Raw genomic sequence first — 24179 nt, forward strand, 5'->3', positions numbered from 1 at the left:
GGTGCAAAGACATTCATTCATACATGGCACAAGAAAGTATGTTGTACTTGGGGAATAGAAAATAGTTCAGAAGGATCAGCAAAAAGAGATGACTGCGTGAGAAGAGTGAGGGTGAGGAGGTTGAAGAAGGAGGCTGAACCAGATGAGGAAGTGGCATGAGTTCCTTGCTAAGAAATTTTCAAATATTACTTTTGGGTAAGAGCTCATTGATGAATTTTGATCAGGGCAAGTACAGGATCTGATTTGTGTATTTGAAAATCACTTTGGGAGGGCACCTGGGTGGCTCAGTCTTGTGATTTCGGCTCAACTCATGATCTCATGGGTCATGGGATGGAGCCCTGCATGGGGAGTCTGCTTGAGATTCTCTCCCTCAACCTCTTCCCCAAATCGTACACATGTGTGTATGCATGTGCTCTCTTTCTCTCAAATAAATAAATCCTAAAAAAAAAAAAAAAAGAAAAATCACTTTGGGGTCCATGAGAGGCGGATGAGATGGAAATCAAGAAGACCTATGAGAGGCTATTGCAAAATACAAGTTAAAAGAAGCTTGACCTGAAGAGAACAATGACATAGGGAACAGAGCAAAGAAAAAGGGTTCCAGAAATATCTGTGAGATAGAATGAGTAGGATTTGGCTGTTGAAGGAAGCATATAGAATGACTAACAGATTTCTGACTTTGGCGATTGGGTGGATACAGGTGGCAGAATTTTAGGAGGAAAGTGCTAATTTTTATTTTTTTATTTATTTGACAGAGAGAGACACAGCAAGAGAGGGAACACAAGCAGGGGGAGTGGGAGAGGGAGAAGCAGGCTTCCTGCCGAGCAGGGAGCCCAATGCGGGGCTCGATCCCAGGACTCTGGGATCATGACCTGAGCCGAAGGCAGACACTTAACTGACTGAGCCACCCAGGCGCCCCGGAAAGTGCTAATTTAAGTTTGGGATTAATTAATTAAGTGATTCTGAGATGACTGTGTGATGATCAATAGACATGTGGAGTAGACATGCTGGATATGCAAATCTGAAGCCCAGGAGAGAGGACTGGACTAGAGATTCAAATAGAGAATTCATCAGCAAACAGGGGGTAATATGAAGCAGTAAGATCTCTTAGAGAAAGCAAGTAGAATGAAGAAATAGAGACCCAAAGGAAAGACCTACATTTAATGGGTGAGAGGAGAAAGAGAAGTCCATACAGGAAACTTAAGAACTAGAAAACCAACAAGGATGGTGTGGCACAAGTCAAGGGGGAAAAGAATTTCTAAGAAATTCGGAAAAGTGCGATGGGGTTGACAATGGGTCATTAGTGACCATCCTGAGAGCAGTTTTAGGGGAGTTGTGATGGCAATATCTCGATTGCTATGGATTGAGGAACCTGTGAAAAATCCTTGTAAATGTGATGGGTGAGGGGGAGTGGCAGGAAGTTTAAGTGTTCCTTCATAGAAAGCTAAGTGATCTGCTGAGAGAGAAGTGTGTGGGCCTGCAGGGGTGGAGGGAAGGAGGGCTTATAATAGTTGTCCTGAGAAAGAAAATCTTTAAATGCCACTCTCTGCCAAGTTTCTGCTCAATACTTTTCTCCCTTTCATGCTAAACTTCAGGAAATGTTGCTTTGCCTTTTCATTTTCTCTTCCCCTTCACTCCTTAAAACCACTTTCATGGTAGTCTGGCATTTGTGTCTATAAAACAATGACTTTCAAAAAAAATCTCCAATGACTTCTGTGTTCCACCTAATGTACATTGTGTCACCCAACACTATTTGTTCAAAAGAATGAACATGCCTGCTCGGATTGTGTCTAAATTATGTAATTCTGATTTCCAACAATGAAGTAGAAATATAAACTCTTATCTCCTCCCATCCTCAGCGGAATGTTGGAGTTGATAAATTGAGATTGTAAGGCACAGGGAACATCTCTGAGATAAGTAGCTATAATTAACATCATTTTCCTAATAGAGTTGTTTCAGGGATTAAATGAGATAACATAATAATTATTGCATTGTCCAATGACGTCAAATTTGTAATAAACATCTGGCATATGATAGTAAATGCTAATGACTCTTTATATTTTAGTTTGAAAATTAGCAAACTAAAATTTAGTAACTAAAAAAATATCCAGCTACTTGGGGGCCCTTGGGTTGCTCAGTCAGTTAACCGTCTGCCTTTGGCTGGGGTCATGATCTCCGGGTCCTGGGATCAAGCCCCATGTTGATTCCCTGCTCAGCCTGGTGTCGCCTTACCCTTCTCCCTCTGCTCCTCCCCCCTGCTCATGCTTTCTCTCTCGCTCTTTCAAATCAATCAATCAATCAATCAATCAATCAATCTAAAAAGAAAATCCAGCTATTTGGGGGTGCTTAAGTAGAAAAATATTATGTATTTATGAGATGATGTCTGGAAATTTCTCCAAAATAATCTCTCCTGGAGTTTAGGGGTGGATTACAGGAAATGGCCATGTGACTGAAGCTGAGCATTCATTATTCTACTTTTGTACACATTTGAAAATGTCATAATAAAAAGTTATGATTTGTTTCACTTTGATTTGTTTAAATCTATGCAACTATGTTGACCTAACATACTTGGTATATATATATATATATTTTAAAGATTTTATTTATTTGACAGAGGGAGACACAGCGAGAGAGGGAACATAAGCTCGGCGAGGGAGAGAAGGAGAAGCAGGCCTCCTGCCGAGCAAGGAGCCCGATGCGGGGCTCGAACCCAGGACCCTGGGATCATGACCCGAGCCGAAGGCAGACGCTTAACGACTGAGCCACCCAGGCGCCCCACGCTTGGTATATTGAAACATAATGAAAACCTAGTTTATAAGTGATAAATGGCTTTTTAAGATTTATATACTTTACACCCCACTCCACTCCTCAAAGAATGCAAGGAAGGTTTAATTTGACATGGAGATAATGATTTCAATTTATTTATGTCTTTTATAATATCATAAATAGCCGTAATTTCAATAATTAGTCTCGTTGTCTTATTGTTCCACTTAAACTTCACTCATTAAATAGAAACTACAAGGCCCAGAACGCACTGCACGACTAACGTCATATCGAGGACCTCGCATCTCCGTGCTGGTTGCCCTCGCCTAATTTGAATGAGAATATCGCGGCGAAAATTGACATCTAAGACCTACAGCAAATTTTCAAGTCTTTGTCCGCCTGAGTCAGTCCAGAGTGCCATTCCGAGACAGGGTGATACCTTTCTGTTCAGGCATAGCTTCGGGCAGCCTCATCCTTTTCTGGGGCTTCCGTGCGACAGGAGGGCTCCGTTAGTGCGCCTCCAAGATGGCGACGCTGTTGGCGGTAAATTCGGGTAAGGGCGGCCAGGACAGGAAGGAAACAGTCGGGCAGGGCGATGGTTGGTTCTTGAGGGAGAGTCTCGGACTGTGAGGTTCCTCGCAATCCAGGCCTTCACTTGTGTATCGTGCTTGCTTTTCCCTAGCTCTGGGCCTAGAGTCCCACCCCTCCCCAGTTTGAATGGCGCGCGTCGGCGCTGCAGCTCTAGCTCTGGAATTGGGGTTTAGGGTGGAGGCACGGAGGCTTGGTCCACTGGAACCCCGCGTGCAGTCTCTTGCAGCCAGGGGCTGAGCTTGGTGCCTTCAACTCCCCACCCCATTATGTGTCTTTGGCCCGGATTTCGTCAAGACACACAAGTCTCCGGCGGTGAGGCCAGAGGATCCGAGATAATTTTTAGCTACAAGCGCAGGCTGAAAGCTCGCACCTCAGAGTAGGCAGCGCAGTCCCTTATGGATGTTGGGCGGTCTTGTAGGAAGCGAGTATCTTTGATTATGAAGCCTGCAACCTGGAAGGTGGCTGGGGAGGCGGTGCCACTGGCTCAGCCGATGACTCTGAGCTCTGCGCATGTGGCGCGTCCCTGTATACTCTGCCTTTGGAGTGGTAGATCTTCCGGGCAGGGTAGAACCAAGAAGGTAGTTGAAGGACTCTAGAGGATTTGGGGTGGGTTCTCTTTTGGTGATTCTCAACCTTGGGCGGTACCGTTCCCAGAGGCTTTTGAAAGAGTGGGTGCATTTTGACTGTCACAATTCCTAGCGCCTGATGGGCGGGGCAAGGATGCCAAAAGTCCTGCACAGGGCAGGATGGTCTTGAAAACGGAGTATTTCCTGCTCAGGATGAGGTGCGGTTAGCTTCTTAGATTCAATTTAAAGAGCATGTCTGTGTGGTAAACGCTAGTAGAGAATCTCACTCAAGAGTAATATTTACTGGGCGCTTTTCCCCCCCTTTCTTTATGTAGTCTTTTTTTGGGGGGGGTGGGTGGGAGTGCTGGTTCTGCTTTCCACAGGACTGATATTCTTGTAAAGTTGCTAAATCTGAATTTTGCAAAGCAAGCCATTTCAGGAACACTGTCATAAATTATTTTATAATGATGAAGGATTATGTTTATTGACCATCTGGTATGTCCCAGGCATTGGACTAAGTGTTGTACTTGCATTATCTCATTTAATCCCCTTTGTACACCTATGGAGTAGCTGCTATTAAGTACCCCAGTCTACAGATTGGGAAATAAAGGCTTAGAGTAGTTAAGTAACATCCCCAAATTTATACACCTAATGATTGTAAGCTAGTCTTAGGTGCTTAAACTACTTAAGCACAACCTAATTCATTTTATTACATCAAATTTTCATGTATATGAATGCTGGTCATGAAGTTATGTCCTAAATACTTCTGTCCTGGTCTCGTACCCGGATACAATCTTAAAAACAAGGCTTGCATAGTACATGTGTGGTTATATACTGTTCTTTAGTACATATCCCAAGTTATTATCATTAAACATAAATCAATGAAGGAACAAGGAAAGGGAGTTACCAACAACTGCAAAGAGTATACATTGTATAATAAAGCCTTGTGACAGGAGTGTTTAATTGATAACATAGAAGGGAAACATTTTTCACAGCTGAGTCAGGAGAATATATGTATATTTAATTAAACATTCTAGGGTAGCAGCCCAAAGGACCATAGATAGATGAGTGGATAAACAAAATGTAGTATATACATACAGTGGGATATTATTTGGCCTTATAAAGGAAATCTTGTCATATGCTACAACATAGATAAACCTTGAGGGCATTGTGCTGAGTGAAGTAAGCCAGTCACAAAAAGATAAATACTGAATGATTCCACTTATATTTGATACCTAAAGTAGTCAAACTCAGAAACAAAGAATGTTGGTTGCCTGAGGGGAGGGAGAAATGGAGAGTTGTTTAATGGGTACAGTTTCCATTGTGCAAGATGAAAAAGTTCTGGACATTTGTTATGCAACAGTGTGAATGCACTTAACACTACTGAACTGTACACTTAAAAATGTTTAATAAGATAGCAAATTCTGTGTTGTTGTTGTCTTTACTACAATTCAAAACAAAACAAAACAAACAAAAAACCAAACAAACATCTTATAGTTGTGGACAGGGAAAAATAGAGGTTGTAGATTCTAAGACCTTTGCTTGAGTTTCAGCTGCGTGATTTACTGGTATTGAGACCTGTATCAGTCTAGCCGAGGAGACCTACAGGCTTGTCAGTAAGCAGCCACTGACAGTGGTTAGCAGGCTTTCTGTGGCAGTCTTGTCACCCCTGTCCTGTTCACAGCAGTGACTGTTTCAGACTTTTTCCACAACTCCTCAAAACGTTAACTTGTAACTGATCCCTCAGCCTCCTAGTCATAGAGAAAAATAAGAGCCAGTAGGCATGCACTCTCTTTTTTCACCCTAAAAACTTTAAACCTACATATATCTATACCCTTTTTAACCAGTTTCCCTGTGTCTAAGTTAAATCCCACCCTTTATGCCCTCCTCCCTAGTAGACCCCTTCCCTCCTCTATATTCACCTCTCTCTCTTTTCTTTCCACTAACCTCCCCTTTTGATCTTGATCTCATGCCTTTTCCCAGTTACTATCCTTTTGCTTCTCTTCACAGTCAAACCGTTCAAAAGATTTGTCAGTATACACTGGTACCATTTCCATACCTTTTCTTCCTCTACCCACTCTGGTCTCTGCCCATCCTCTTAAACAGCTTTCAGTAAGGTAAATGTGCTTTTCTATTTCATTAAGGACCTCAGACTTTAAAACTTTATTTTGTTTGATCTTTTAGGGCAAAGACCAAAATCTTTGGGCTGGGGAGCCCTGCTTGCTCTGCCAGTTGCCTCCCTTACCAAACCCTTGTTTCCTGTACTCTAGCGCTCTTGGCTTTTTCTTTTTCTTTTTCTTTTTTTTAAAGATTTATTTATTTGAGAGAGCGAGAATGGGAGAGAGAGTACATGAGAGGGGAGAGGGTCAGAGGGAGAAGCAGGCTCCTTGCCGAGCAGGGAGCCCAATGCGGGACTCGATCCCGGGACTCCAGGATCATGACCTGAGCCTAAGGCAGTCGCTTAACCAACTGAGCCACCCAGGCGCCCCTTGGCTTTTTCATTCTTTGAGAGGGCAGTGTTCCCTCTTCCCATGGGAACCCATGTGCTGTCCTCTCTTCCTGGATATATGTTCTCCCTTCCTCCCTTCAGTTAACTCCATTCTTGATCCTTCAGATTTCAACTAATGATCACTTCCTCAAGGAATCCTTCCCTTCCCTCACCTCCTTGACTTGGTTGTATTCCCCGATTCTGTCATCTCTTGCCCTGGGTACCTCTTCTTCATAGCACTTGTCAAGTTGGATATTACCCTTACGTCTGACTATATAATTACTGTGTTTTGTCCCTACACTGTAAGCTCACCAGTACCGAGTACATGATAAATGAGTGAATGAATGTGATTTGCTGGAGGTATTCCTAAACATTAAATAAAATATATTTCTCAAATGAACAGATCACTTATGTTAAAACATATTTAGTAGGGGCGCCTGGGTGGCTCAGTCGTTAGGCGTCTGCCTTCGACTCAGGTCATGATCCCAGGGTCCTGGGATCGAACCTCGCATCGGGCTCCCTGTTCAACGGGAAGCCTGCTTCACCCTCTCCCACTCGCCCTGCTGTGTTCCCTCTGTTGCTGTCTTTCTCTGTCAAATAAATAAATAAAATCTTTAAAAAAAACATTTAGTAATTTGGAAGAATTTATAGCCTCTTTTCATTTGTAATCACAGAAAGATATTTATGAAAATTAGCCAACCAATGAAAGCTCTTTGTTGCAATTAACTTCGTGATGTGTTGATGTTAATGATAGACTAAGGATGCCAGGATACATGGGGTTTTTGGTAGATTTTTGACCAGTTACTGGATGCCTCTCAGCTTCATAAAAGGGGGGGAAATAGAATTTTTCTCTATAACTCAGTCAGCTTATAATGCTAAGTATGTTTAATACAAAGAAATTTATTGGTTCTTCAGAGTTTCTGTTGTATATTGTTACTTTTATTTATTTTTTTAAAGATTTATTTATTTTTATTTGAGAGAGAGTGTGCATGCTTGGGGGGGCGGGGGGGAGGGGTAGAGGGAGAGAGAGAATCCCAAGCTGACTCCCTACTGAGTGTGGAGGTGCACTCAGGGCTCAGTCCGTCGACTCTGAGATCATGACCTGAGCTGAAATCAAGAGTCGGATGATTAACCAACTGAGCCACCCGGTGCCTCAATATATTGTGACTGTTAAAGAAGAGAATTTACTTTTGTCAGCTCTTTCTCAGAATTTTTAAATACCTGTGGTAAGGCAAGTTTCAAATTTGCCTAGAAGTTGTTTTTGATACCTTTCTTCCTTTTTTTTTTCCTGTTTAAGATTTTAGTTTTAAATAATCTCTACACCCAGTGTATGGCTTGAACTCATAATTCTGACATCAAGAGTCACATGCTTTACCGACTGAGTCAGCCAGGCTCCCCTTGATACCTTTCTTTTGTACCCTGTGCCAATCAGTTATTATTTTGGGCTCTTTTCTACTAACAGACCTTTTCTTGTGATTTTACTGCCCTCATCCTACTTTAGGTTCTGTCACCTTATTAGCAACTTAACCTGTCATCCTAGGTTCCTGACACTTCTGTGGTTCTATTTAGTCCAGCAACCACACCATTGCCCTATAGTACCAATTTCGTTTTGTCATCTACTACTTGAAACTTTCCTATTTACTAATAGGAAAAATTCCATCTTGGCCTGGAATCCAGGACTCAAACCTGCTCTATCCTTTGCAGTTAGAGAAGGCCAAGAAAATGATCTCTAGGGAGATTAGCTAGTTAGCATCCAACCAGTACCTCACTGGCAATCAGCAGGATCTAGGGGTTAGGTTCTCATTTTGGCGGGCTCTTGGTATATCCAGAGTTGATTGGATCCTAGCAATTGATTTTCTTTAACGAGACTCAAAAGACAGGTAAACCAGTATTTCAGTGTATTAAAGATTTTATTTATTTATTTATTTGAGAGAGAGAATGAGATAGAGAGAGAGAGAGCACGAGATCCAAGAGGGTCAGAGGGAGAAGCAGACTCCTCGCTGAGCAGGGAGCCCGATGCGGGACTCGATCCCGGGACTCCAGGATCATGACCTGAGCCGAAGGCAGTCGCTTAACCAACTGAGCCACCCAGGCGCCCAGTATTTCAATGTATTGATCTTTAATGGGAAGTATATCTGCACTGGTACTCGTGTTGGTTTGTCAGCACATTTTTTTACTCTAGAAATTTATATGACAAGCTATATTTTTTTAATCAGAAAATTGGCAAGAATGAAAGCAAAGCAGGGAGTAGACTGCTGTTTATGTGAGGTCTAGACCTGCTGATTCCCATCCCCCACATGCCCACACCAAAGACCTCTGGCTTCCTGCCCTGATCTTCAGATTAGGTTAGGCTAGGTTCTCCCTTTTATATGTTCTCCTAGCACTCTGTAGTTCTCCATTGTCTTTTATTATATTGGTAATTGTTTTCTGAATTCTTTGTTTAATGTCTTTCTCTGTGTCAATCTCTAAGTTTTGTGAGGACTGGGATCCTATTTGTCTTGCTTGGTTGATAGTCCCTGGCACATAGAAAGCCCTCAGTAAATACCTGTTGAGTGAATAAATGATCTGGTTTGACTAGTTTAGTCTGTCCTCTCCCAGCACATTCCCCCTTAAAAAATTTTTTTCCCAGTGCATTGCCTTTTTCTGACAACATTGTTCACAGGACAATGAACAATTAACACATTTAATTAGGTTACATTATCATGCCATCTTACTGCCCTGTAGATTTATTTATTTTTTCTTCTTGAGAGAGAGAGAGAGAGAGAGAGAGAGAGTGTACACATGAGAGGGGGGACAGGTGGGAGGGGCAGGGAGAGGGGAGACAGAGAGTCTCAAGTAGACTCCGTGCTCAGCAGAGTCTGCCCTGCCTGCCCTGGTAGGTTTCTTTGGATTTGTGTTTTCTCAGATAGCAGTTAAGCATGGTTACACACCACCCTTAACAGTTTAGGCTATAGATAAGTTCCAAGTTTCTGGAATGACTGATTGGTTTTGTTTGTTTGTTTGTTCTTTAAGATTTTATTTATTTATTTGACAGAGAGATAGAGAGCACAAGTAGGCAGAGCGGCAGGCAGAGGGAGAGGGAGAAGCAGACTCCCCGCTGAGCAGGGAGCCCGATGCGGGGCTCGATCCTAGGACTCTGGGATCATGACCCGAGCCGAAGGCAGACGCTTAACTGACCAAGCCACCCAGGTGCCCCGACTGATTGGTTTTGACTAGTTTCCCTTTCAAAGTCTTTATAAACACATACGGGTACCATATTTGATTGTTTGCAAACAGAAGCTTGGGTCTTCAGGGAGTGTTATTCAAATAGTGTGTCTAAAATAAATATAGTGAATTTATATAGTGAATAAAATAGTGAACAGGATACAAAATCTTGGAGTGCATTGATACAATGAACGAATATTAGTATTTTCTATACAACTTTTCAGTTTTGCATATAAGTGGATACTGGATTGAGATACGGAATATTTCTTACCATGGATTATAGTCAGAAAAGTTTGGAAGTCACAACTCTTTAACCTCACTGGGACTCTTTGAATTCTTTTTTATACTTTCATACCTGTCTTTGAGCCTTAGCTCCCACTTTCCCTTGGCTGCTCTTTGTCACCCAGATTTTCCCCAAATTGCTGCACAAGTGTAGTCATGCCTTAGAAATTCTTAACCATCGTTTTGTGTCTTTTGAAATCCTTATTTATTTTTTGTGGCAACAATCATATTCCCTTTATTGTATTGTTACTAAAATTTTTCACTTAAGTATGCTTTGTCTTCAAAACTTGATATGAGTTTTGAAAGACCAGATTGTTTCTCTTATCCTCTGTAATATTTTATTGTTAAGGGCTTAAAACATCTTTAGATAAGTGAATTTGGCTGAGTTTGGTTGAATTTGTCTGGGTATATCTAGATGTGATCTTAATTTTTTCATTTACTAGATATGTCAGAAATACCTGTATTTATCCCAAACATTTTCGTTTTCCAAGTATTATGTATAGAGACAGTATAGTTTAGCAGTTAAGGCACATTCTGATGAGAAACTGCCTGGGTTCATGACTCATCTATCCAGTGTGGCCTTGGGTGAGTTTCTTGACCTCTCTGCCTCAGTTTCCATATCTATAAAATGGAGGAAGACATAGTGCTGACCTCATAGTGTTCTGAAATAAAATAATATGAAGAGCTTAGAACCATGCTCAGTCGCAAAAGCTCAGTATTACTTACTATTATTACCTTTACAAATCAAAATGTGATCCTTTTTATATAAATTTATAGAAGTGTTCCATATTTCTATGTTGATTTTTAATAGCTAGTGTCCCAGCCCAAATAAAGTGCTTTTTTCCAGCTGCTAAGTTTTACAAAATCTAATCTTTTGCCCCTACTCCTGCTTTTATTTGGATGATAGGGAGGATAGAAAGCACTTACATTTATTGAGTGCCTACAATATGCCAGGCACTGTATTGTGTCTCACTTGGTTTATATCATTTAATCAATTCAACCCTATGACATAGATGATTTCTCTATTATTTATGTACAGAAACTGAAGTTTAGAGAGGTTATTTCCTTGCTCCATGTCACACATCTAAAAAAGTGACAAAACCATAGCAGATATTCCAGTTTAAAGTCAGGATTTACTTTATGTTATATTAAGTAAAATAATGTTTTTATTGTCACTTGAGAAACCTGATATATATGCTTTTATATTAATGTTTGGTTTGTAGGTATAACCCTGTATATTTTGAAGTAGATATGATGAGCATGACTGAAATGTGTGGACAGTACCCTGATGTTATTTTCCACATGTATGTTTTATCTGATGCTTGTTTTATTTGTTTTTTCTTGAAGCTGCCAGTCTCTGGGGTCCTTACAAAGACATTTGGCAAACGGTGGGAAATGCTCTTTGGAGAAGACAGCCTGAAGCTGTCCACCTTCTTGACATGATTTTGAAGAAACACAAACCTGACTTCATCTCATTGTTCAGAAACCCAGTAGGAAATTTTCTTTTTTGCTTCTTGGATATTTTTTTTTTTTAAAGGTTAAAGAGCAAGTACATTTTTAATGCATGTGAATGAAATATATTACTTGTCCTAGGCCTTGACTCAAGTGTTCTTTATGAGTGTAATTTTTCCTAGAAGCAGTTATTACCTTTTTGTTCTCCACAGATGTTAATACTGTAATCTCTAGCCAGGAGATATCTTAGTAATATTTGAATGCAATGTAGAAGGTTTAGTATATTCCAGAAATATGAGCCTCCTTGGAATTTCTGACCGATAGTTAATATATCTAAGCTCAGTAAGATTGATTATTTTGTTTATTTCCAGGTACACTTTCAACATTTTAACTCTTCATAATGTTATGTAAGTTGTATTAGCTGAACTAATTAATTCTTGCGTGTCATTAATCACTGCATCTTGAAATCCTTTTCAACCAGGAATAGAGTACTTCAGTGGAGGGAATGTATATTTGGAAATTCCTTTCCTTGCTGTTTGATAATTTTCTCTTATAGACTAACAAGACTATCTAAGAACTGTTTGTCTTACCAGAAATGGCCTTTTGCTTTTTAGCTTTTTTATTTTTATTTTTTTCCCTTGCTGTCTTTAGTAGAAAGAGCTGTAGCCTGGGAGCCAGTTGAGCTGAGTTCCAGTCTTGGCTCTACCACTAGAGTTGTATGTGCACAGGGACGTCACCTGACTTATCTGGGCATTAGCTTTTCCATCTGTTTGTTGTTTTTTTTTTTCAAAGATTTGTTTAATTTTTTTATAGAGAGAGAGAGCGCGAGCGAGCGAGTGAGCAGGAGCAGGAAGGGCAGAAGGAGGGGGAGAGAGAATCTGAAGTAGACTCCACACTAAGAGTGGAGGGCGGTGCAGAGCTTGATCTCATGACTCTGAGATCGCAACCTGAGCCGAAACTAAGAGTTGGAAGCTTAACTGACTGCCTCACCCAGGCGCCCGCTTTTCCATCTGCTAATAGTAGAGTTGGATTAAATGACCCATGTGACCTTTTATAAGATGTAAATTTCTAAAATTTTATGATCCATCAAGTAATTCTATACTGTATGTCATTTGTTAAATATTTGAATCAAGTAAGACTTTTGGGAATAAGACTGCATTTTACATAATATATTAACAAACTATCCTTAGCCCTCCTAATTGATTCAACAATTCATATATCCATTTGTTATTTTCCACTTGAAGGCCTTATGTTTTATTTATGAAATATATAATTAGAAACATTCCTTACAAATTTGAAAAATAGTGTACTATTTTTGTGCTTTCTCAACATTTTGTATTTCAGAGTTTAGCAGAAGCAGTTATTGAGAAGATAGTAACAGCATAAGTGTTGAAGGTAATAGGAAGTGTCATGTCATAAAGGTCTAATTGTAGAGTGTCTGATAAGCAGTACCTCTTCCATCATGTTACCTGTCTGCCTTATCATGAATTAACTTCTCTAGGTAATAATTTAAGACTTTGTCTTCAGTATACTATTTTCATTCCACGATTTTATTTATTTTTACCATTGTAGCCAAAAAATGTCCAACAACATGAGAAGGTTCAGAAAGCCAGTACAGAGGGAGTTGCTATCCAGGGTCAACAGGGAACCAGACTTCTTCCTGAACAGCTCATTAAAGAGGCCTTTATCCTTAGTGACCTTTTTGATATTGGAGAATTGGCAGCTGTTGAGCTTCTCCTTGCCGGTAGGTTGACATTTAAGTGAATCTGTGGTAAGATAGTACAGAATTATAAAGTCATTCACTCAGGGTTTAAAGGGCTGTATCATTCAGATCCCAAAGTAGTTTAGTTGAAATACCATATTCAAAATATCTCCTTCTGTTTATCTTTGATTAATGGGAGGGCTTTAGTGATTGGAATTGTTAAAGGTAATTTAACTGTTTTAAAATAGGCTTTTACATGGTAATTTACTAGCAAAGAATCATTGGCAGCATCTCACAAATTTTATAGCACAAAGAATTTATTGTCATGTAATGAGTAAGAAAGTAAGTTCACTGCTTTTTTTGGAGTTCTTTTTGAGGAGGTGATTCAGATAATGAATAGGTTAGAAATAAGATAATTTTTTTTTTTAGAAATAAGATAATTTTAGTAACACTGAGTATGAGGAAGAAAATAAAACCATGTGATATAGAGAGATGGGGGCTTCTAGGGGACAACTCTAATTTAGATACTTAAGGAAGGCTTTTCTGGGACATTTGACCTGAGACCTGCATGATGACAAGGTGCCAGAGTTGTTGGAGAAGGGTGACCCAGGCAGAGCAAACAGCAAGTGCTTGAGGTGAGGCCAAAGGCACACTAAAGAATAATGAGACCATGGGTAAAACGTTGCAGGAGCCTCACAAAGATGGGGGAGGGCAAGGGAAGTTAAGGAAGAGAGCAGGAATCTGAGTATATTTAGTCTTGCAGGCAAAGAAAATTACTTGGATTTTATTTTGCAATGGGAAGTTGCTGACAGGGGCATTAAGCAGAATAGTTACATATAAAGAGAGAGAGAGAGAGAGTGCATGCGAGTGGGGGGAGGGGCAGAGGGAGAGAATCTCAAGCAGACTCCGCACTGAGCATGGAGCCCCACGGGAGGCTCGATCCTGCGACCCATGAGATCACGACCTGAGCCAAAACCCGAGTTGGGCACTTAACCGACTGAGCCACGCAGGTGCCCCAAGAAAGTCTCCTATGTTTAAAGATATCATGTGGCTTCCAAAATCCTTTTTGACCTAAGGCTGCATTAAAAGAAGTATGATACTGAGGGCGCCTGGGTGGCTCAGTTGGTTAAGCGACTGCCTTGGGCTTGGATCATGATCCCGGGGTCCTGGGATTGAGTCCCGCATCGGGCTCCCTGCTCCTTGGGAGCCTGCTTCTCCCTCTGCTTCTCTCTCTCTCTCTCTCTCTCTCTCCCTCTGTCTCTCATAAATAAATAAAATCTTTAAAAAAAAAAAAAGAAGTATGATACTGAGAAATAGGAAGGTAGTTTTCCCACTCTATTGCGGGAAATGTTAACTGGTTAGGCTTGAGTTTTTAGTTTAACTCAGAACTTGCATTTAACAAACATTTATTTTATGTTTATCATGGGCCAGGCACTGTGGTAAGACTCCAGGGATAGAAACACGAACGAAACTTCAACTAGTGTAAAGGAGCTCATAGTCTAGTAATTGAGAAAAATATGGAGACGAGTAATTATACATTAAAGTGCATTAATGCCAGTTTATGCAAGATTTAGTGATGGTCCAGAGGCAAAGGGATTAAATTGACCTCAGGGTGTACAGAGAAGTCGTCACAAAATTCATGAGGCCTGAACTAGGTGTTGAAATACGAGTAGGCACATGTCACATGGAATAGGTGTGCACTCAGGAGGACAAAAGGCGTCTAGGCACGAGGAATGGGCTGTGCAGAGGTGTGAGCTTCAAGATGAATTTGGTTACAGGAGAGTGGAGTGATTGGACTTCGGGGAGAAGACAACTAGCCTTAGGAAATTAAACGAAAACTAAAAAAGACAAAAGTGGAACTTATTCAAAAGAGCAGTTGAAAGGGCGAGTGAACTAGAAACATAGGAATTGGTTATTTACTTTTCAGAGAAAACTCTAGGGGAAGAAACTTCTAAACATTTGAAAGACTTCATGTGAAAGAGGGGGAAATGGGCATTAACTATTATTAGACTCAGTGGACCGCAGTGAGACCAGCATATGGAAATCGTGGATGAAGGTGAGGTTGAGAGTTTGGGAAATGGTGAGTTCCATGTGAGTACTGGTGTTCCAGCACAAATTGGATGGCCTCTTGAGGATGTGGGAGGAGGAAGACAGTAGGTGGGTGTTTGGAGTAGAGGACCATAGGACCTCTTGAACCCTGAGATTCTGTGATTTCTTTGAACTGAACATTGGTATAGTAATTTTTTGTCTCCTAAACACGTATTTACTAAATTATTTCTAAACTCCCCTATCTAGGAGAGCACCAACAGCCACATTTTCCTGGTCTCACCAGAGGATTAGTAGCTGTTCTTTTATACTGGGATGGAAAACGGTGCATTGCAAACTCCCTGAAAGCCTTGATACAGTCCAGACGAGGAAAAACATGGACTCTCGAACTCAGGTCTGTTTGCTTCTTTGGATTTCAGGGCTTTTTTTGGAAATTACTTGTCGGATTGTTATTTTAATTATTAGAAATAACAAAAATTTCTCCTTTTAGTATGTATAATTTAAGTAAAATATGTAACATAACTGAGTATTCTGCAAAGAGTGACAGATTAAAGCTGCTTTATTTAGTTTACAAATAAAAAATAATTATTTATGGTTAGAAGTTTATTGATGCCTAATTACCTAGCAAGGATGAAAAGAGCTGAGTTACAATTCATCCTGTTTTTTTTCTAGTAATGAAACATTATTGTCAAGAGCGCTTGCTGTATCTGTATGATGAAGTGTAGACGTGACTGTTCATTGTAACTTTCTCCATTGATTTCTTTTCATTACAGTCCAGAGCTGGTTTCCATGACAACCCACTTTACAGAGGAGCTGATGGAGCAAGGATTGACTTATAAAGTCCTTACTCTGGTGTCACAGATTGATGTGAACAATGAGTTTGAGAAACTACAGCGGGAGAGAGGTTTGGGCAGTGAAAAACACCGAAAAGAGGCAAGGGTTCAATGAGATCAGTTCATGGGTCGTCTGTGTCAGATCTCAGGCAGAAAAGTCATGGCATTTAGAACATTCTAACACAGGCATAGGAAAATTGCTAATGTCCATTGAAATGTATAGGCATCTCTATCCAAAATTGACTTTCAGCTGTTTTCACTTCTTTCTAGTCACTTATGTGCTATTGTAGCTCTTTTTCTGGAATGAACGCTTGAAGGAATTACATGAAGTTCCAAGGAATTACATAAGTTCCAAGCTCCTTGATTACATAAAGGAGCTTGGAACTTAAAATGAGGAATTAACAATAGGGTTTGTTTAGAATTCTAGAGGTGAGATTTTAGGGTTACTTGTGGATTCAGATAGATTTATTTAGTTAGTTAGCTTTGTAAAAGGTAGTTTACTTTTTGGAATAAGACCAGGCTTCACTGTGATTTATGTATACTGATGATCATACATTTTTATCTCTAGGTTTCTGATCTCATCAAGGAGTGCAGGCAGTCTCTGGCAGAAAGCCTTTTTGCCTGGGCTTGTCAGTCACCTTTAGGCAAAGATGACACTCTGCTTCTTATTGGCCATTTGGAAAAAGTGACAGTTGAGGCTAATGGCTCGTTGGATGCCGTGAATCTGGCTCTTCTTATGGCGCTTCTGTACTGCTTTGATATCAGTTTTATAGAACAAAGCACAGAGGAAAGAGATGGTATTGAATTTTATACCTATTAATGTCTTTATTTAAAAAAATCAGATTAAATTTTGGAGGTTACCCTTAAGGGCAATATTTTAACTACTAAAATAAAAAATTGTATATTTTATTCCTGTATTTTTTCCTGTGTGCGTAATTCATCAGTAAGATCACCTTTTTAAAAATATGTACTGTGTTGGATATCTCTATTGTCCTTTTCAGTTTTGGAATAGGAAAGTGGTAAAAGTTATGTAATACATGTTCATGAGTTCTGCATGTGCAATTCATTGTTTGTTTCTTTATATTAATTATTCACATTTCAAACCTTTCATGAAAACATTCTAAGGGAGGATAACTATCATTTTTAGTAATACATCCTCTCTAATTTATATTTTCTCTGAAGTGGGTAATACTTTTACTTGGTAACCTCATAAACTACTGCTTAGAAATGAGGATCTCAAAAATGATTCCCGAAGATTATTGGAAGATTATTGCCTTTTAACAGCACAGATATTTATACTTACTTGAAAAGTTATCCTCTGTCCACTTTTTTTTTATGTTAATCACCATACATTACATCATTACCTCTGTCCACTTTTGATCGTGTCATCGGCGTGTTCTCTCAGTAAGTATGTAAGGAGGATAGACATTTTCCACTCATGTTTGGTGACCATCCTTAAGCATTAGGAAAGGCTTATGGAAAACCTAAGTACCCCTTTCCTCCAGTCAAATTGTCACACAGTGCTCTGCATGTCACAGAATAAGTGCTACCTGTGCTCATCTAGGAATGCTGCCTGTTACTACATTCGTCAGATTTCCTGTCTTTAATGAAGTAAAGCACAGAATTAAGTAGGGACAGACTGTGTTCATGGAAACTTGTAAGTGGGACTTTCAAAAGCAAAATGAAATGCCTGGAAGGTTTCATAGGCTAAAATGGAAGGTTTTGTATTAGGTTGTAATTTTATAAATTTAGGATGCTTATATTAATTAACTCATTTTGACTGTAATTTCTTGTTGGTTGTTCTGTATATGTTTGATTAATAAATGGGAGAAGTGAATTAGTAGAGTACATGTATAGTAGTAGATGGAAACTTTTAAAACACAGGAAATTAAATACAGAATGTGTTCTTTGTTAAAGGTTGGGAACCACTGACATCAAAAGGAAGTACAAGAAAATAATGAAGTAAAATAAATGAATTCTTAGGTGTTAGTGGTGTTTCCCATTTTAGTATTTATTCAGAATCCTGTGCTTGTTTGAAGTACCATAGTATAATTGAACTGTAAATTGAAAATTAGTATTATTTAGCAATTTCATTTGTTATAATCAGAGTAGATACTTGTTTGCAATTTGGATCCTTTGTTTTGGCCAGTTTTTGCTTGATATTTTAAATTCAGGCATTTCTCTAGTAAAATTCTTTTTTTTTTTAAAGATTTTATTTTTAAGTAACCTCTACACCCAACATGGGGCTCGAACTCACAACCCCAAGAGCAAGAGTCATACACTCCACCAACTGAGCCAGCCAGGTGCCCCAAATTATATCTTTTTTTGATCTTTAAATGGCATTGATTTATATTTTATTTTTATTTATTTTTTAAAAGATTTTATATTTTGTTTTTTTAGAGAGAGAGAATGCACAAGCAGTGCGGTGGGGGCAGAGGGAGAGGAAGAGAGAGGGATCTTAAGCAGGCTCCACGGAGCCTGACACAGGCCTCGATCTCATGACTCTGAGATCATGACCTGAGCCAAAATGAGGAGTCGGATGCTTAACTGACTGAGCCACCCAGGCACCCCTAAAGATTTTATTTTTAAGTAGTCTCTACACCCAATGTGGAGCTTGAACTTAGAACTCCAAGATTAAGAGTCACACGCTCAACCGATTGAGCCAGCCAGGCACCCTGATATATTTTAGAATTTATATACAGGAAAAAATGAGTGACTCTTTAACTGTTTTTTAAATTTTTTATAGTAAGTTTATTTAAAAAAATTGAAAAAAATAGAATTAAAATTTAGAATTGTCGATTGCCTCTTTCAGTTTGTTTGCATATAATTTTTGTGGTGATAATTTTGTTTTTGGTTTGTCAAACATTAATGTTAATTAGTCCACAGTTATTTGATAAGAGTACTCTGATTTCTGATTTTTAGACATTACTCTTGTATATCAAAAGTGAGAATTTTTCTACTTTTCGGTATAGTGGTCTATTTTTGTGTTTTCAGATATGATTCATCAACTTCCACTGTTGACAGAAAGACAGTACATTGCAACAATTCACTCCCGCCTTCAAGACTCACAGCTTTGGAAACTGCCTGGGCTGCAAGCCACTGTTAGACTTGCCTGGGCACTGGCATTGAGAGGAATATCTCAGCTACCTGATGTGACAGGTAAATTGATTGTAGGTAATTTAGTTATGAGAAAGAACATATCAACTTCAATGGTATTTTGAAAGAAGTATTATCTTTGACATATATAAGCATGAGCACAGGAAGGTATCTAGAGTTGTGTTAAATGAAGCTTTGGAATGTGGTGAAATACCAATTTTTTTTTCTTGTTTCCCGAAAGAACTTTCATGAAATATTATTTCTCTTTATTAGAGCCAGTGACAGTGCTCTTTTAGCTTCTTTTTTTCCTTAAGAGTGTAAAATTTGAAATGGCGGTATCATAATTTTTTAAATTAAAATTTACTATTTTTTTTTATGTTTTCTTCTTTGGTTTTCACAAAATAATTTTTCACAAATTAAAAATTAGTATTATTTAAAAATAAAATATGTTAGGGGTGCCTGGGTGGCTCAGTTGGTCAGGCATCCAACTCCTGATTTCAGCTCAGGTGAGATCTCAGGGCTCCCGTGCTCAGTGGGGAGTCTGCTTGAGGATTCTCTCCCTCTACCCCTTCCCCACTTGTGTGCACGCATGCACGCACACACTCTCTCTCTCAAAAAAAAAAGGCCATTCTTGAAATAATACAGACAAGTTTTTGTTGTTTGTCTTTAAAGATTTTATTTATTTATTTATTTTTAATATTTATTTGACAGAGAGAAAGAACACAAGCAGGGGGAGTGGCAGGCAGAGGGAGAGGGAAAAGCAGGCCTCCCACTGATCAGGGAGCCTGACGCGGGGCTTGATCCCAGGATCCCGGGATCATGACCTGAGCCAAAGGCAGATGCCCAACTGACTGAGTCACCCAGGTGCCCCTGTGTTTAAAGATTTTATTTATTTGACAGAGAGAGAGCACAGTTAGGGTGAGCAGGAGAGGGAGAAGCAGGCTCCCCACTGAGCAGGGAGCCCGATATGGAGCTTGATCCCAGGATCCTGGGATTACGAATTTAGCCAAAGGCAGATCCTTAACCTACCGAGCCACCCACGTTCCCCCAGACAAGTTTTAATAAAATAGGAATTTTGAAAAATTAGTTACTACTCTCTTCATAGACTTCTGAAAAACTTACCAAACATGTTTACTACGCTAATTTATAGTGTTTGAAACTTTATTAAACTCCAAATTTCAATAAATTTTTTAGACATTAACACTCAGTTTACAAAGACCTAAATGTGAGACAGGAGTCCATCAAAATCCTAAAGGAGAACACAGGCAGCAACCTCTTTGACCTCAGCCGCAGCAACTTCTTCCAAGAAACATCGCCAAAGGCAAGGGAAGCAAGGGCAAAAATGAACTATTGGGACTTCATCAAGATAAAAAGCTTTTGCACAGCAAAGGAAACAGTCAATAAAACCAAAAGACATCGAACAGAATGGGAGAAGATATTTGCAAATGACATACCAGATAAAGGGCTAGTATCCAAAATCTATAAAGAACTTAATCAAACTCAACACCCAAAGAACAAATAATCCAATCAAGAAATAGGCGGAAGACATGAACAGACATTTTTCCAAAGAAGACATCCAAATGGCCAACAGACATGTGAAAAAGTGCTCAACATCGCTCAGCATCCGGGAAATCCAAATCAAAACCTCAGTGAGATACTACCTCACACCAGTCAGAATGGCTAAAATTAACAAGTCAGGAAATGACAGATGTTGGCGGGGATGTGGAGAAAGGGGAACCCTCCTACACTGTTGGTGGGAATGCAAGCTGGTGCAGCCACTCTGGAAAACAGTATGGAGGTTCCTCAAACAGTTGAAAATAGAGCTACTGTACAACCCAGCAATTGCACTATTGGGTATTTACCCCAAACATACAAATGTAGGGATCCAAAGGGGTATGTGCACCCCGATGTTTATAGCAGCAGTGTCCACAATAGCCAAACTATGGAAAGAACCAAGATGTCCATCGACAGAGGAATGGATAAAGAAGATGTGGTATATATACACAATGGAATATTATGCAGCCATCAAAAGGAATGAAATCTTGCCATTTGCAAGGATGTGGATGGAACTGGAGGGTATTATGCTGAGTGAAATAAGTCAATCAGAGAAAAACATGTATCATATGATATCACTGATATGAGGAATTCTTAATCTCAGGAAACAAACAGGGTTGCTGGGGGGGGGTGGGAGGGATGGGGTGGCTGGGTGATAGACATTGGGGAGGGTATGTGCTATGGTGAGCACTGTGAATTGTGCAAGACTGTTGAATCACAGATCTGTACCTCTGAAACAAATAGTACATTATATGTTAAAAAAAAAAGATAGCAGGAAGCGAAAAATGAAGGGGGTGATCTGAGGGGGAGATGAACCATGAGAGACTATGGACTCTGAGAAACAAACTGAGGGTTCTAGAGGGGAGGGGGTGGGGGGATGGGTTAGCCTGGTGATGGGTATTAAAGAGGGCATGTTTTGCATGGAGCACTGGGTGTTATACGCAAACAATGAATCATGGAACACTACATCAAAAACTAATGATGTAATGTATGGTGATTAATATAACATAATAAAAAAAAATTGATGCTTTATTACCTAAATAGTCTTCAAGAAATAGTTCTTGAATTGATCATGTGATTTAAGTTCTAGTATTTCTGAATTCAAGTGAAGGTTTGTAATTAGTTGTTATTAATATTTAATTAGAAATTTTAATAATAAGTATTAGTCATAAAGAATTAAACTATTTTGTTCTCAAGGAGTTTGTATGGTATGGGTAGATATGCAGGCTTTATTTCAAAATGCAAAATAAAATGTAAAAACCTATCTGTTTTCCTCTGGTTGAAACTCTTGGCTTACATCTATCTATTCCTGACCCTTTTCAAGGCAATGAAAATGTACTTTGAGTAGCATACTCTGTATTTGGTCTGTATAACGCTCAAGTAGAATGAACTACACACAATTCTTTTCCAAAGCCAGATTATCACAGTTACCTAGCAGTTTTATATGTAAATTTAAAAGAAGCAAGCAACGGTGTATTTTTTGATGGAAGGACACAGCAGCACCTGTGACATACTTTTACCAAAAAAATTGAATGTAAGTCATATCAGGTCTCTAGATCAAACTACCAATTTTTAGTATAACCAGAAGACAGAGGAGTATGTTAACTATACCACTGGGATAGATATCAAACCACATTGTGGAAACTGTAGGATAAAAGTCCAGTTTCTGCAGCAGATAAAGGGCAAGTGAAAAATTAAAAAGATACAGGAGGAGTCTACAGATGTATCACTCAAACAATCTGTAGATCTTATTCAAGCAAACAAATTGCACAAAAAGACAAAAAGCAAAAAACCAAACTAAAATCTTTTATAGCATTTATGGGACTGTTGTAAATTTGATTACTGTGTGGATATTTGATATTGAGGAATTTTTTTTTTTAAGATATAATGGTATTAAGGTATAATGTTATTTGTATGTATGGTTAATTCTTTGTTTTTAAAGTATTCTTTTGAGTTGTATACTGAAATATGTACAAATGAAATGTTAAATTGTCTGGCATTTGCTTAAATCTCATTTGGGAATACGTGGAGATCTAGATGAAATATGATTGCATAAATGTATAACATCAAAGTTAGCTGATGGGTTTTGTGGTGGTTCATTATATTGGTCTGTTTAGATACCTATTTGAAATATTTTGAATAAAAAGCTAAAAAAAGTTACAAGTAGACCAGTTTGTGTTTAGGTTAAGGTTTAGTTTTTCAATTTTTGCTACTTTGTTATCAAATTAGAAGAGTTACTTAGGTGGTCATGTTCAGGTCTTGGTCTCACTTATTAGCTGTGAAGACTTTTTCTGAATGATCTAGTTCATTTCATTGAGATTAAAGCCTTAGCGTCATTTTCATATGTTAATGTTTTGATAACAACTCCCTTACTGTATCAGTGTTACATCATATATCTCTGAAGTAATTTTTTATTGCTCATGTTGTTACTGTGAAGAGCACATGGTTTCCTAATGTACTTTTTTTTTTTAAGATTTTTAATTTATTTATTTGACAGAGACACAGCGAGAGAGGGAACACAAGCAGGGGGAGTGGGAGAGGGAGAAGCAGGCTTCCTGCGGAGCAGGGAGCCCTATGTGGGGCTCGATTCCAGGACCGCGGGATCATGACCTGAGCCGAAGGCAGATGCTTAACGACTGAGCCATCTAGGCGCCCCTCTAATGTACTTTTTCAGTAGCTCTTTTGAGTTTGTGAGTCTATTACAGTAATACAGTCTTATTTTTTACATAGCACATGCTTGAAGGTTCAGAAGATACCTGAATTTTGAAACATCAAGAGAGTATTCTGAAATGTTATAATCTAGTTTAATAACTTACCCTTCATGTGCTGTTTTTTAAATATATTTCTAGCTCTGGCTGAATTTACAGAAGCAGATGAAGCAATGGCAGAGCTCGCAATTGCTGACAATGTTTTCCTGTTCCTCACTGAATCCGTAGTGGTGTCAGAAAACTTCTATCAGGAGGAATTTTATATCCGTAGAGTCCATAATCTCATCACAGATTTCCTTGCACTTATGCCAATGAAGGTAGGTATAATAATGTAAGATAAGTAAAAAATAGTGGAAAATTTTTATGAAATAATAAAACTGGTCAATTCACTTTATGTTTGGAAATTAATAAAATCTTTTATTGTAGACTATAATTTGACAATAGTTGTGTTACAGCTTTTGAATTAGTAATTCATGAAAATGAAATAAGACCTGGTAATTGAGACTAAGCTAAAAGAACAAAATATTTGACATTGAGAATAGTTTATAAGGAGAGAGTGATAGTTAAATTACTATGCGTAGAAAATTGTTAACGTCATGATACCCCAGGGATCAATGCTTAGATTGTCGTATTGATATATTTATACATGATTTGGAAGAGGCATAGTGGAAAATCTCCAGTCTTATAGATAATTGTGTAGACTCTTTATAGTGTATAAATGGACTTCATGCATACAGGTAATGTAATGGATTTAAGAAACAAATGCAAAGGCTACTTTCAAATAAAGAGTTCAAGCTGTAACTTTGATCCAAAAAGGGATTCTTAGAGCCATTTCAGACAGTTTCTCCAGAGCATATGTTTTTTTGTGCAGTTTTGTTCCAAGGAAGCCATCAAAAT

At 38.9% G+C, this 24179-nt stretch overlaps 1 protein-coding gene across 2 annotated transcripts in view; it reads left to right on the plus strand.

The window, feature by feature from the left end:
- Positions 1-2935: 2935 nt before the first annotated feature.
- Positions 2936-24179, plus strand: part of NUP205 (nucleoporin 205) — a 78652-nt gene continuing 57408 nt past the window's right edge. The window contains exons 1-8 of one of the 2 annotated variants that reach the window (XR_003516565.2): positions 2936-3313; positions 11239-11381; positions 12916-13087; positions 15341-15485; positions 15865-16024; positions 16493-16721; positions 18919-19083; positions 23424-23599. Coding sequence is in view for 1 of the 2 variants with exons in the window: in XM_027574455.2 (XP_027430256.1) it covers positions 3286-3313; positions 11239-11381; positions 12916-13087; positions 15341-15485; positions 15865-16024; positions 16493-16721; positions 18919-19083; positions 23424-23599 (1218 nt within the window). In the remaining variant the exon portion in view is untranslated. The remainder of the gene's footprint in view (positions 3314-11238; positions 11382-12915; positions 13088-15340; positions 15486-15864; positions 16025-16492; positions 16722-18918; positions 19084-23423; positions 23600-24179) is intronic. The other variant, XM_027574455.2, reaches the window with a different exon arrangement.

The sequence above is a fragment of the Zalophus californianus genome, chromosome 12, assembly GCF_009762305.2.
Source record: "Zalophus californianus isolate mZalCal1 chromosome 12, mZalCal1.pri.v2, whole genome shotgun sequence".
NCBI lineage: Eukaryota > Metazoa > Chordata > Mammalia > Carnivora > Otariidae > Zalophus > Zalophus californianus.